General features: G+C 31.0%; 2 protein-coding genes across 3 annotated transcripts in view; both read left to right on the forward strand.

Moving 5' to 3' along the window:
- Window positions 1,229-4,374, forward strand: LOC104750894. Of its 2 annotated transcripts, XM_010472749.2 has the most exons (6): window positions 1,233-1,988; window positions 2,100-2,186; window positions 2,281-2,493; window positions 2,813-3,031; window positions 3,161-3,307; window positions 3,645-4,374. In XM_010472749.2, the coding sequence occupies exons 1-6, from the start codon at window positions 1,623-1,625 to the stop codon at window positions 4,020-4,022; spliced, it is 1,410 nt and encodes a 469-aa protein (XP_010471051.1). In that variant the 5' UTR covers window positions 1,233-1,622; the 3' UTR covers window positions 4,023-4,374. The 2 variants fall into 2 exon arrangements, with proteins under 2 accessions (XP_019093116.1, XP_010471051.1); XM_019237571.1 differs by lacking the exon at window positions 3,645-4,374 and having other exon boundaries at window positions 1,229-1,988; window positions 3,151-3,243.
- Window positions 4,569-10,365, forward strand: part of LOC104750895 (L-tryptophan--pyruvate aminotransferase 1-like) — a 13,378-nt gene continuing 7,581 nt past the window's right edge. Inside the window, exon 1 of the mRNA XM_010472750.2 lies at window positions 4,569-4,574. Within this exon, the coding sequence (XP_010471052.2) occupies window positions 4,569-4,574 (6 nt within the window). The remainder of the gene's footprint in view (window positions 4,575-10,365) is intronic.

Raw genomic sequence — 10,365 nt, forward strand, 5'->3', positions numbered from 1 at the left:
TTATATCCTTTACTTCTTTGGGTTAAAAACTTTAAGCAAGTTGGAATTAACCGCATCATCCAAAATAGGATGAGTTTAGAGCCATAGGATTTGTTTATTTTTAAAAGATGTGGAAAACTTTATAACTTTACTACTTTTGGTTAAAAACTTTAAGCGAGTTGGTCCTAACCACATCTGCCAAAATAAATGAGGTTAATTAGTGGTATTATTAAGATCATGCTGTACCAAAGTACTCAAGTTATAATTCTTTTTGCCACTCAATCATAAGTCTATGTGGTCAACTCTGCTACTGTATTGTGTATAATTAATCAAAATCCAAAACAGCATGGTATAAGACTAAAAATCTCACAAGGGACAAAATTTTCTATAGTGCCATAGTGATTTTTGAAAGAAATGAATTAAAAAAAAATGGAAGGGGAAAAGCTAGATGAATGCGATAACTCGTTAAGAAATAGACTAACAAACGATCATCAATGTGTATGTGTCCCTACGAGGACCGCACCCACTTAATTCCGCAACTTCAATACCTATTGACCCTCTCTTTTCTTATAAATGACCCACTTATAATTATTAGTATCTTATATGGTTCGTATATTGTAGTTGCAAGGTTGTAAAAATGTCATAATAGTATAGTTATTATATACGAAGAAACAAATAATGTCAAGATTTATATATAGATACAAGTAAGCATAATGCATGCTTGGTTAAATCACTCCTCCGTTTTGAGAGACAATATGATTATACTTTAAAAAGATTGACACTCTCGAGCCTCGATAATTATATTTCACAACTCGTACTATGCTATTGTAATGTTTTTTTCCCCTCAATAAACTTGCTTTGATTTCCTCAAATTCATATATAGTTATAGATATATATATCACCGGCTCTCTTCAACCTAACAACAATAATATTACATTATATACTACTACTAGTTTGTTGTATATTATTTTTCCAGCTTGGTGATTATATATAAGCATATTTTGGATCTCTAATTAAAGAGATTGCGTACCGTAAACTCAAGACTTACAAAATTAAAAGAAAACTCACCATATTTGTTTGTTAGCAATTGCAAGAGATTCCATAATAAAACATTTCACTGTTCTACAAGCAACATTGTGGAATACATAAATATTGTTAGCTCTGTCGTAATTTCTTGGATGTATCATGGAACTTAAAATCTAACTTGTACAGTACTCTACATTAACTGTGAAAGAACAAAACAAAACAAAAAAGGGCTTGGAAAGAGAGAGTTAGCTGTAGCACCAGAAAGCAAAGAGCTTTGAAGAAACTCAAATTCAAAGGTACTCAATTTCATCTGACTAGCTCTGACCCCCTTTCTTTAAACCAAAGAATGATCACCACCAAATCCAAATATCCCTATAAATTACCCTTCTCTTATATTCCTCTCTCTCTCTCTCTCTTCTTCTATCATTTACTACTTCTTAAACTTTTCTAGAAATCTGCAAAACCCTTAATTTGAATTCATCATCACTTAACCCTGTATTTATATCACCCACATGCCCAAAACTTTCGTAACACACAACCCTAATAAATTTTTGATGGGTTGATTCATTCTTTATTGTTTTCCTTGATCTTCTGAGTTTTCCTTAGAGAAAGTGATTATGTGTTTAATGGGTTTGTTGGGAGATGTGTCAGTAACATCAAGAAGACGAACAACAATTCAAAACCGTATTAAATGTTGTCTTTTTGATCACTCAAGAAGAAAACAACAAGACAGCAGATGTTTCCATCATTCGTCTTCACACCAAGCTTCGTTCAAGTCTGATACGATGTTCTTCTCCTCTAACGCTCTCAGATTGATTCTTTTACTCTGTCTCGTCTCTTCTTCCTTCTCCTCCTCCGCCGCTTCTTTATCCAATTCCACAACCACCAATCAAACTCTCCGGCCGCAAGAAGAGCTTCAGAAGCTCAAATTGATTAGAGAAGAGCTCCAAAAGATCAACAAGCCCGCCGTTAAAACCATTCAGGCAATTTCTCTCACTCTGTTTTTTGCTCTGTTTTTGTTGAACAACCGACATGCAATTTTTTTTTCCTCTGTTCTTAACTCTGTTTCTTCTCTCTATGTCTTATGTTTGCAGAGCTCAGATGGTGATACAATAGATTGTGTTTCGACTCATCAGCAACCAGCTTTTGATCATCCTCTCTTACAAGGACAGAGACCAATGGTAAATTTTTACTCTCCCTCTTCCTTCTTCATTTCTTTTTCTTCTTCCGCAAGTTTTCTTATCAAAGACTTCAAAATTTCCTTTTTTGCGTTAGGATCCGCCTGAGATCCCAAAAGGGTATAGCATAGAAGATGAATCGTATGAAGATTCATCACAGCTGTGGAGTTTATCCGGGGAGTCTTGTCCGGAAGGTACGATTCCGATAAGAAGAACAACGGAACAAGACATGTTAAGAGCAAGTTCTGTTCGGAGATTTGGTCGGAAAATAAGGCGTGTGAGGAGAGATTCCACTAGCAACGGACACGAAGTAAGTACACCATTTCAATACTAATTAATCAAAAAAAAAAGTCAAGAGGTTTCTTACTTTTTTGTAAAGAAAAAGATTTAGAATGATACCAAAAATCAGCTTTTTCGTAATTCTCTGCACGACCATAAGATAACACTTACTAGTTGTATGCAAAGGAGTGAAGCGTGACATAACCAAGATTATTCTCTGTCCACAATTTCACGTCGTGAAACAAAAAGATTATTCTCTGTTACTTTTCTTTTTTTCTGTGTTGATACTCCAAATTTAGCGTTTGAGAATTTATTTGATTGATTAAAAAAAAAATTGAAATATTTTGTAGCATGCGGTGGGATATGTATCCGGGAGACAATACTACGGAGCAAAAGCGAGTATAAACGTGTGGTCACCACGTGTGACTAGCCAATACGAGTTTAGTCTTTCTCAGATTTGGGTTATCGCTGGTTCGTTCACACACGATCTTAATACCATTGAAGCCGGTTGGCAAATTAGCCCGGAGTTGTACGGCGACACTTACCCAAGATTCTTCACTTATTGGACGGTAAATGTTTCCTCCAACTTTTATAGTTAATTTATATCCTTACTTTAATTTATATATGTAGGTTAAAGGAATTAATTTTTATTGAATTAACATTTTGTTAACAATGGCATTACTGATAGTGATTTTCAGTCCGATGCATACCGAGGAACGGGTTGCTACAATTTGTTGTGTTCCGGTTTCGTTCAAACCAACCGTCGAATCGCGATCGGAGCTGCGATTTCTCCTAGATCTTCGTATAGAGGCAGACAATTCGATATAAGCTTGTTAATTTGGAAGGTAATTTTTCTTCATCTTTACGTATACATATTTACGCATATTATCAATTAGAAAGAAAAAAATATACTAACAATATTTACCAAATAATTATTAAGTTTTCTCATATATTTTTATCTTCGATCCCTTCATTCATCTACACTTCTATACCATGTTACCAATATTAATAAGCAGTTAGAAGAATTCCACATGGTTCACATCAATGTTATGTTGGGTCAACTCAGCTCTTACTTTAGAACTTAGAAGATGTGTCTCCACAATGTCTTAAATAATTTGAATAGTGTTTTAAGTCATAAGAATAACATCAATAATATTGTATGCTTGTATAATCCACGTATAGGATCCCAAGCACGGTCACTGGTGGCTACAATTCGGGTCGGGTGCGTTAGTCGGATATTGGCCAGCGTTTTTATTCACGCATCTAAAGCAACATGGGAGCATGGTCCAATTCGGTGGCGAGATTGTGAACAACCGACCCGGTGGTTCACACACTTCAACACAAATGGGCAGTGGCCATTTCGCCGGTGAAGGTTTTGGTAAAGCATCTTATTTCCGGAATCTACAAATCGTTGACTGGGACAATACTCTTATCCCCGCTTCGAATCTAAAGATGCTCGCAGATCATCCCAATTGTTATGATATTAGAGGTGGGACGAATCGTGTGTGGGGTAACTATTTTTATTATGGAGGTCCAGGTAAAAACCCTAGATGTCCATGAAGAATCAAGAAAAAAAGGGTTTATTGATTATTATTATTCTTACATTAGTGTGCAAATGAATTTTGGGGCTTAAGGGAGATTAGGAATTTTTACATTGCCGCTAGGTGTTTTGCAAATATCACGTAGATGAGTTTTTTTTTTTTTTTTTTTTTAAACCATAACAGTATCACCACCACGAGCTCTAGCGAACAAATTCTTGTTTGTTTTTTTGGTTTGTTAAAAATGATAAGTATAAAGTTTGGTAGTGTTATACTTTTCTTTATTGTTTTTGAAATTGTGATTTTGGAATTACCGATTTTGTAATGTTTAAATTGATTGATTAGTGTTACCAAATACCAGTGTGATCACTACATTGAGAATCAAGTGTTGATATGTTATATCATATATATATATATACATAAAAATATGGTTATGAAGTTTCACTTTCAATATAGAGTTTAAATGCAGAATTAAAACTGTCAGATTTCGTCATTTGTGGACCAAAATATATAGTTCTATGGAAAATATCATAATTGGTTGTAGCAGAGACCTCATAATTAATTGAGGATGGCTGTAAATTTCTGACGATTAGATTTGAACATTCATCACAACTGTCCATTTATTGAATTAAAATAGTACTATACTACTATATGTGAAGAAGAATTAAGCAAAAATAATAATTTAGAGGTGGTGATGTATTTACATGATGGGACCATAAATTAAAATGCCGATTTAATGGTCTTCATTAATCGCCCCACGTGCCTTCTTTTATTACAACATATTTCACAAAATAGTTCTATAACATTTTTATATTCCTTCCAAAAGTGTTTCTTAATTTTTAATTTTCTTATACTACTACTTTGATTGTAACAGACTAACAGTTGGTGCAATTCTCATTCCAGTTGTTTTAACCACTTTCGTAAGGCAACATCTTTTTTTTTTTAATTTGTATATATAAAGTAGTATTCGCACTCAGATGCTATTTAAAGCAATCTCATGTATATATAAATTTATGGTTTGGATTATATATTCTACGTTAAATTTAGATATTAACTTGAAAATAGTATGAATAAGCAGTAACAAAACTAACTGAAACCCAAAACAAAGTGTTAATCACAGATAAGATATCCACATAGTATCATTTATAATCAAGAACATGGGCCTAGGCCCAATAATTGTAGGAGAAAACACGAGAGACTAGTCAAATATACGGCCCTGGCCCTTTTTTGGGAGAAACACTGATTTTACGCAAGTGGTAAATTAGTTTAACGTAATCCCATATTTTTAACAAAATGCACACAGAGTGTAAACTAAACCAATGGTGGAAACAGTTCTTACTTAAAACAACATATGATAGTCCGCGCAAATAATTTTTTTAATAAGGTTTAGTTTTCCTTGTTACGACTGTCTTGTTCATCTTTGATAATGACATATAGGTGGTTGTTTAGGGCACGAACTAATATAGACTGTAAAACATTTAATCGATGGGTCGGAAGAACCAATCCGAATGAAATAGAGTGCGAATAGTATATGATTTGGGTTTCTTTTGTTAATTAATATTGACACAATATGAACGTTGATAAAAATAAAATAAAACGACGACAAGCAACAATAACAACGGCGAGCGAAGTGGGAGCGTGAAGCATGCAAACCGACTCATCATGTTATTTGTCCTTTTACTCCGATCGTTTCAACTACGTAGGCTCGCCATTTGGCAAACACTCTCGAAGAATATATTTATGACAAAATTCGAATATTTTTTAAGAAATTATTAAAGGATGACTTAATTAAAAGAAAGACGAAACTGCGAATTATCATAGAATCGAGAATTTTAAAGTCAACCTAATTAAATACCACTAGTAGCCAACTTTTTTCCCCTTCCTTCAATTATAGGTAAGACAAAATTATCATATCGAACCTTTCCACGTGATATCACGACCCTTCGAAAAGACATACCTTCAACAGTTAAACTCGCAAGACTTTTGTGAAAACAGACGAAATTTTAGTGTAATATGCACACTTTTTCAAATATGTATAATTCGTGTAATAATGGTGTTATCATTAAGATAGTAATCTCGTCAATAAAGCATGGACAAAGTCTTATGCGATTCATAAAATGTTTCATCATGACTATGTGTCAACAGTTAATCCCCATAATGAAATGAAATTTGGGATTCTTACACAAAATGCCATTTGGCGTTCTTACACAAAATGCCATTTATTGAGCCAAAACTTTTGTTTTTGCCATTTGTCTAAATAATTTTCAGTTTTGTTTTTTTTATTGTGCAAACATTTTTTTTGCCATTTGTCTAAATAATTTTCAGTGAATTATTAGACGAAACTGCAGTTGCTATTTTTCATTTTTAAATATGAAATATTTCGAGTTTTTTTTTCATAAAACATATACTTTATAACATGAACTATACCCTAAAAAACTGGAATCTAATAAACCCAAACATCATGTTTAAATTTATGATCTTAGATATAAAAATGTGCCAAATCAACAAAGGGATTTCGAAAGTCCCATATCCCACAAATGCCATCCCAAAAAATCTTTTCCAAGTAATAAACTCATGAAATTTAGAAAAAGAAAAAAAAAAAAACATTGACATATATAGCCTCTCTTTTTTTTGTCAACCGTTGATTGACAGAGCCTATTAGATAGTTTTTTTTATAGAGTAATAAAGATATATGGTGCATCACTTTGAGACGCAATTTCTACAAATGTATTGTAACAATTAGCTAGAACATAGTTTCTTATATGATGATCAAAAGTATCAAATTCTATATTGTGTACGTACATGACTTTAGTAGTAACTTTTCAATTTTTTTTGTTATTGGTGGTTAAGTTTTATATATATATCAAGACATTGTGTTGTTTTTATGGATACGCATTGTTTTATGAAAATCAAAACTCAACCACGACAATTCTGATTTGTTTGTGGAGATTTAAAATCAAAGTGGTATATATAAAAATTATCATTGGATGCATAGTCATCATCATTGTGCGGGACTCTTTGTGCTAATATATCTATACTTGGTCCCATGTACTAGAATGAATATTGATCATGTATCAAATCACTTGAATCGTCGTTTGCCCAAAATAAAATTTGACCTAAAAGATTTGATTTAGTTTGTCATTCGGGAAGCCGATATATCACGTCCACCCGCTTTTGTGTCTTGGAACGAAACTAAATATTTTGATGATACTGTATTTACTATCTTTCAAAATATCTAATGTCGACGGATGAATGAATGAGATAGTGATCAAAATAGGTCCATCTAAGTAAATGATATGTGATGATGAAGTCCTATGGGAAATGGAGAATTAAATATTTAAATTTGAATGGCTTGTGACTTCATCATTACCCTCAGTCTCTCCCTACGTACGCTTTCCAACTTGGTGGTCTCAATACCATTTCTATTAAAATTAAAAGAAAAATCCACTACGTTGTTAATTGGTAGTGTGTTACTGTTTTTGATGACTGATGATATGGAAATTATAAAGTTCATTATGCTTTGAGAGGACTGCATCAAACCAGTCATGCACCAAACTCAAAGTTGGTTTGCAAGAAGCCAAAACAATGTAAAATGTGGTTTGAACTCTGAAGGCATTAACTACTCTCGGATTTTTCTTCATTGTTGTTTTCATTCAATGCATAGGAAAGAATAGGCCAACGAATCCAAAAAAAGAATCCTACAAGATTTACTCTCGCCCACTCACGCAATTAATGAAGCTGATTTTGAAAATGAAATTTCGGGGGAAAGTAACAATATTGGAAAATAATAATAATCATTTTTTTCACAACTGCAAAAAAGATATAGACTAAAATGAGTTAGATTTGTTAATTGTATAATTCTAAGATGTGTATGGAGTATGTTTTAGGTTTTTCAAATAAAAGGACATCAACACCTTTAGAAAACTAGTACTATATGATTGGAATATTATAAGTTTTAGATTTTAAAAGCCATAAACTAGACCAAAACTACTTTCATTCAAGACCACAATATGATTAGCAAATACTATAAGCATTTTTATACGCTAAGGATGTTTTCTTTTATTTTTAGTTAGAAAAATACAAAAATTTGAAAAAATATTTTCTGAAGTGCCATTTTAAAGATCTTGATGAAAAGTAATAGCAGTTTCTCGTAATTTACTTTAAATTGTTTTTACTAATATCCATCAAAATAGATTAAATAAATCAATAAAAAGAAATATTCCAAATAATAAGTATTTTTATTCTTTAAATATATCCAGGTATTGTCATAAATACCACTAAAATATGTTTTTATTCCAAAAATACCACTAAAATGTATTTTTTTCCAAAAATACCACATAATTAAATTAAAGTTCTAATACTAAAAATTAATTCCTAAATTCTAAATACTAAATCCTACCTCTAAAAATTATACCCTAAAACTAAATATGTCAACCCAAACCTAAAAAAAAAGAATTCTACATCCTTAAAATCATTTTTTTGTGTTTGTGGTAATTTTGGAAAAAAAACTTTTGTGGTATTTTTGGAAAAAAAAACTAAGATGTGGTATTTTTGGAGAAAAACTTTTTTAGTGGTATTTAAAAGAATTTCTCAAAAATTTATCTATGAAAATAGCATTTGGGCAAAACTGTTAGTCAAACCATTTTAACAATGTAGTAAATAAAATGTGTATTTATAGTCATTTAGAGATTTAAAACATGTATTCATAGTCATTTAGAGATTTACGAAGAAGACAAATGAAAGATTTTTGTTTTCCGATATTTCGGAATAGGTTATAGACATCTCAAATAGAATCTAGGATGTCAAATATCTAGAATTTCGGCGGACATCATCTTAATTAGTTACAGATAAAAGATCAAAATGAAGTACACATAATTAATACGTGGGTGTAAAATTTACTCTCATATAGTTTGAAAATTTATTAAAACATGTATTTTAAGTCATTTAGGGATTTACGAAGACGATAAAGGCAAGATCTATTCGGCAGATAGAAATGAATAGAATCTCAAATATCGATAATGTTAGCGGATATCATCTAAATTAGATACATGAATTTTTTGTTTTTTTGTCACTAAAAAAATAATAATTCAAATTAAAGTTACATAATTAATATCTGAAGGGATACTAAAAGAATTTCTCATACCAAAAACAATATCTAAAAAATTTGTGCATTGAAGAAAAAGACATCTTATAATAAAAAGGATAGTATATTTTTAACTCATGGTAATTATGTTAATTATGTGGTAATTCCTTACCCTTTTGTAGTCTTTGTTAGATTTGTTTAAATTTTGTTTTTNTGTTTTTTTTTTATATATATATATATATATATATATATATATATATATTGCATGTCAATTATAGCTATGTAGGGGGTGTTATTAGATTCTAATTTATAAAGAATTTAGAAGACTTCAACAAAATCATCAAAAATATATAATTAAAAGATTTTTAAGGATTGATAGCGAATATTTTATAGTTTTGTTAATTAGTTTTCTAAAATCTTGTCAATTAATTCAAACAATCTTTGTATTTTTGTGATAGTTTCCATGACTTAATTTTGTAAAGAAAGTGTTAAAATCATGAACTAATAACATAATAATTGAATTCATTAACAATCCTAGATTTTTTGTTCTAATTGAATAACACAAAACTTTTATTGACTTTATAAAAGTTTGAATCCAATAACCCAAATTTGTTAAGATTTTAAATGACTTTTTATAAATCACAAACTAATCACTAAACTTTAACATAGTGTAATAAAATCTTGATCTAATAACAACAGATTCTACTTACATTTAAAGTCTTTAAAATTCTATTAAAATTCCAAACCAATAACCCCACTTATTGGCTATTTTGTTTATTGTGGAGTAATTCTTTTCAGAAAAGTTTTACACTATTTCTTTTTTGTTGTTGCCAAAATAGCTAATACTATTATTGCCCTTTAAAAGTAAAGATTTTATAAGTGTATTTTTTTGGCCAAAGGTATAATTTTTTTTGCATTACCACTCTTGCCTTTCTTTTTTTTTTTTTTTTAATGGGGGAAAAGATATAGTAGTATTTTATTGATAAGATTGTAAATATCGCTTTCCTTCTATAAATACACTCAGACCTATACACTATTTTCTAATCATTAAAGACTGTTACAAACGAAGAAAAAAAAAAGACCAACCAAGAGAGAAGAAGAAGAAGAAGAAGAAGGAGATGGTGAAATTGGAGAACCCGAAGAAACCCGAAAACGTTTCGAACAAGAACATCCCCTTGTCCGATTTTGTCGTCAATTTGGATCAGTACGTTTTGTGTTTACCTTCACAAAAACCCCTTATAACGACATTGCAAGATCATAGGCTCAAAACAAATCGAAATCT

The sequence above is a fragment of the Camelina sativa genome, chromosome 16, assembly GCF_000633955.1.
Source record: "Camelina sativa cultivar DH55 chromosome 16, Cs, whole genome shotgun sequence".
NCBI lineage: Eukaryota > Viridiplantae > Streptophyta > Magnoliopsida > Brassicales > Brassicaceae > Camelina > Camelina sativa.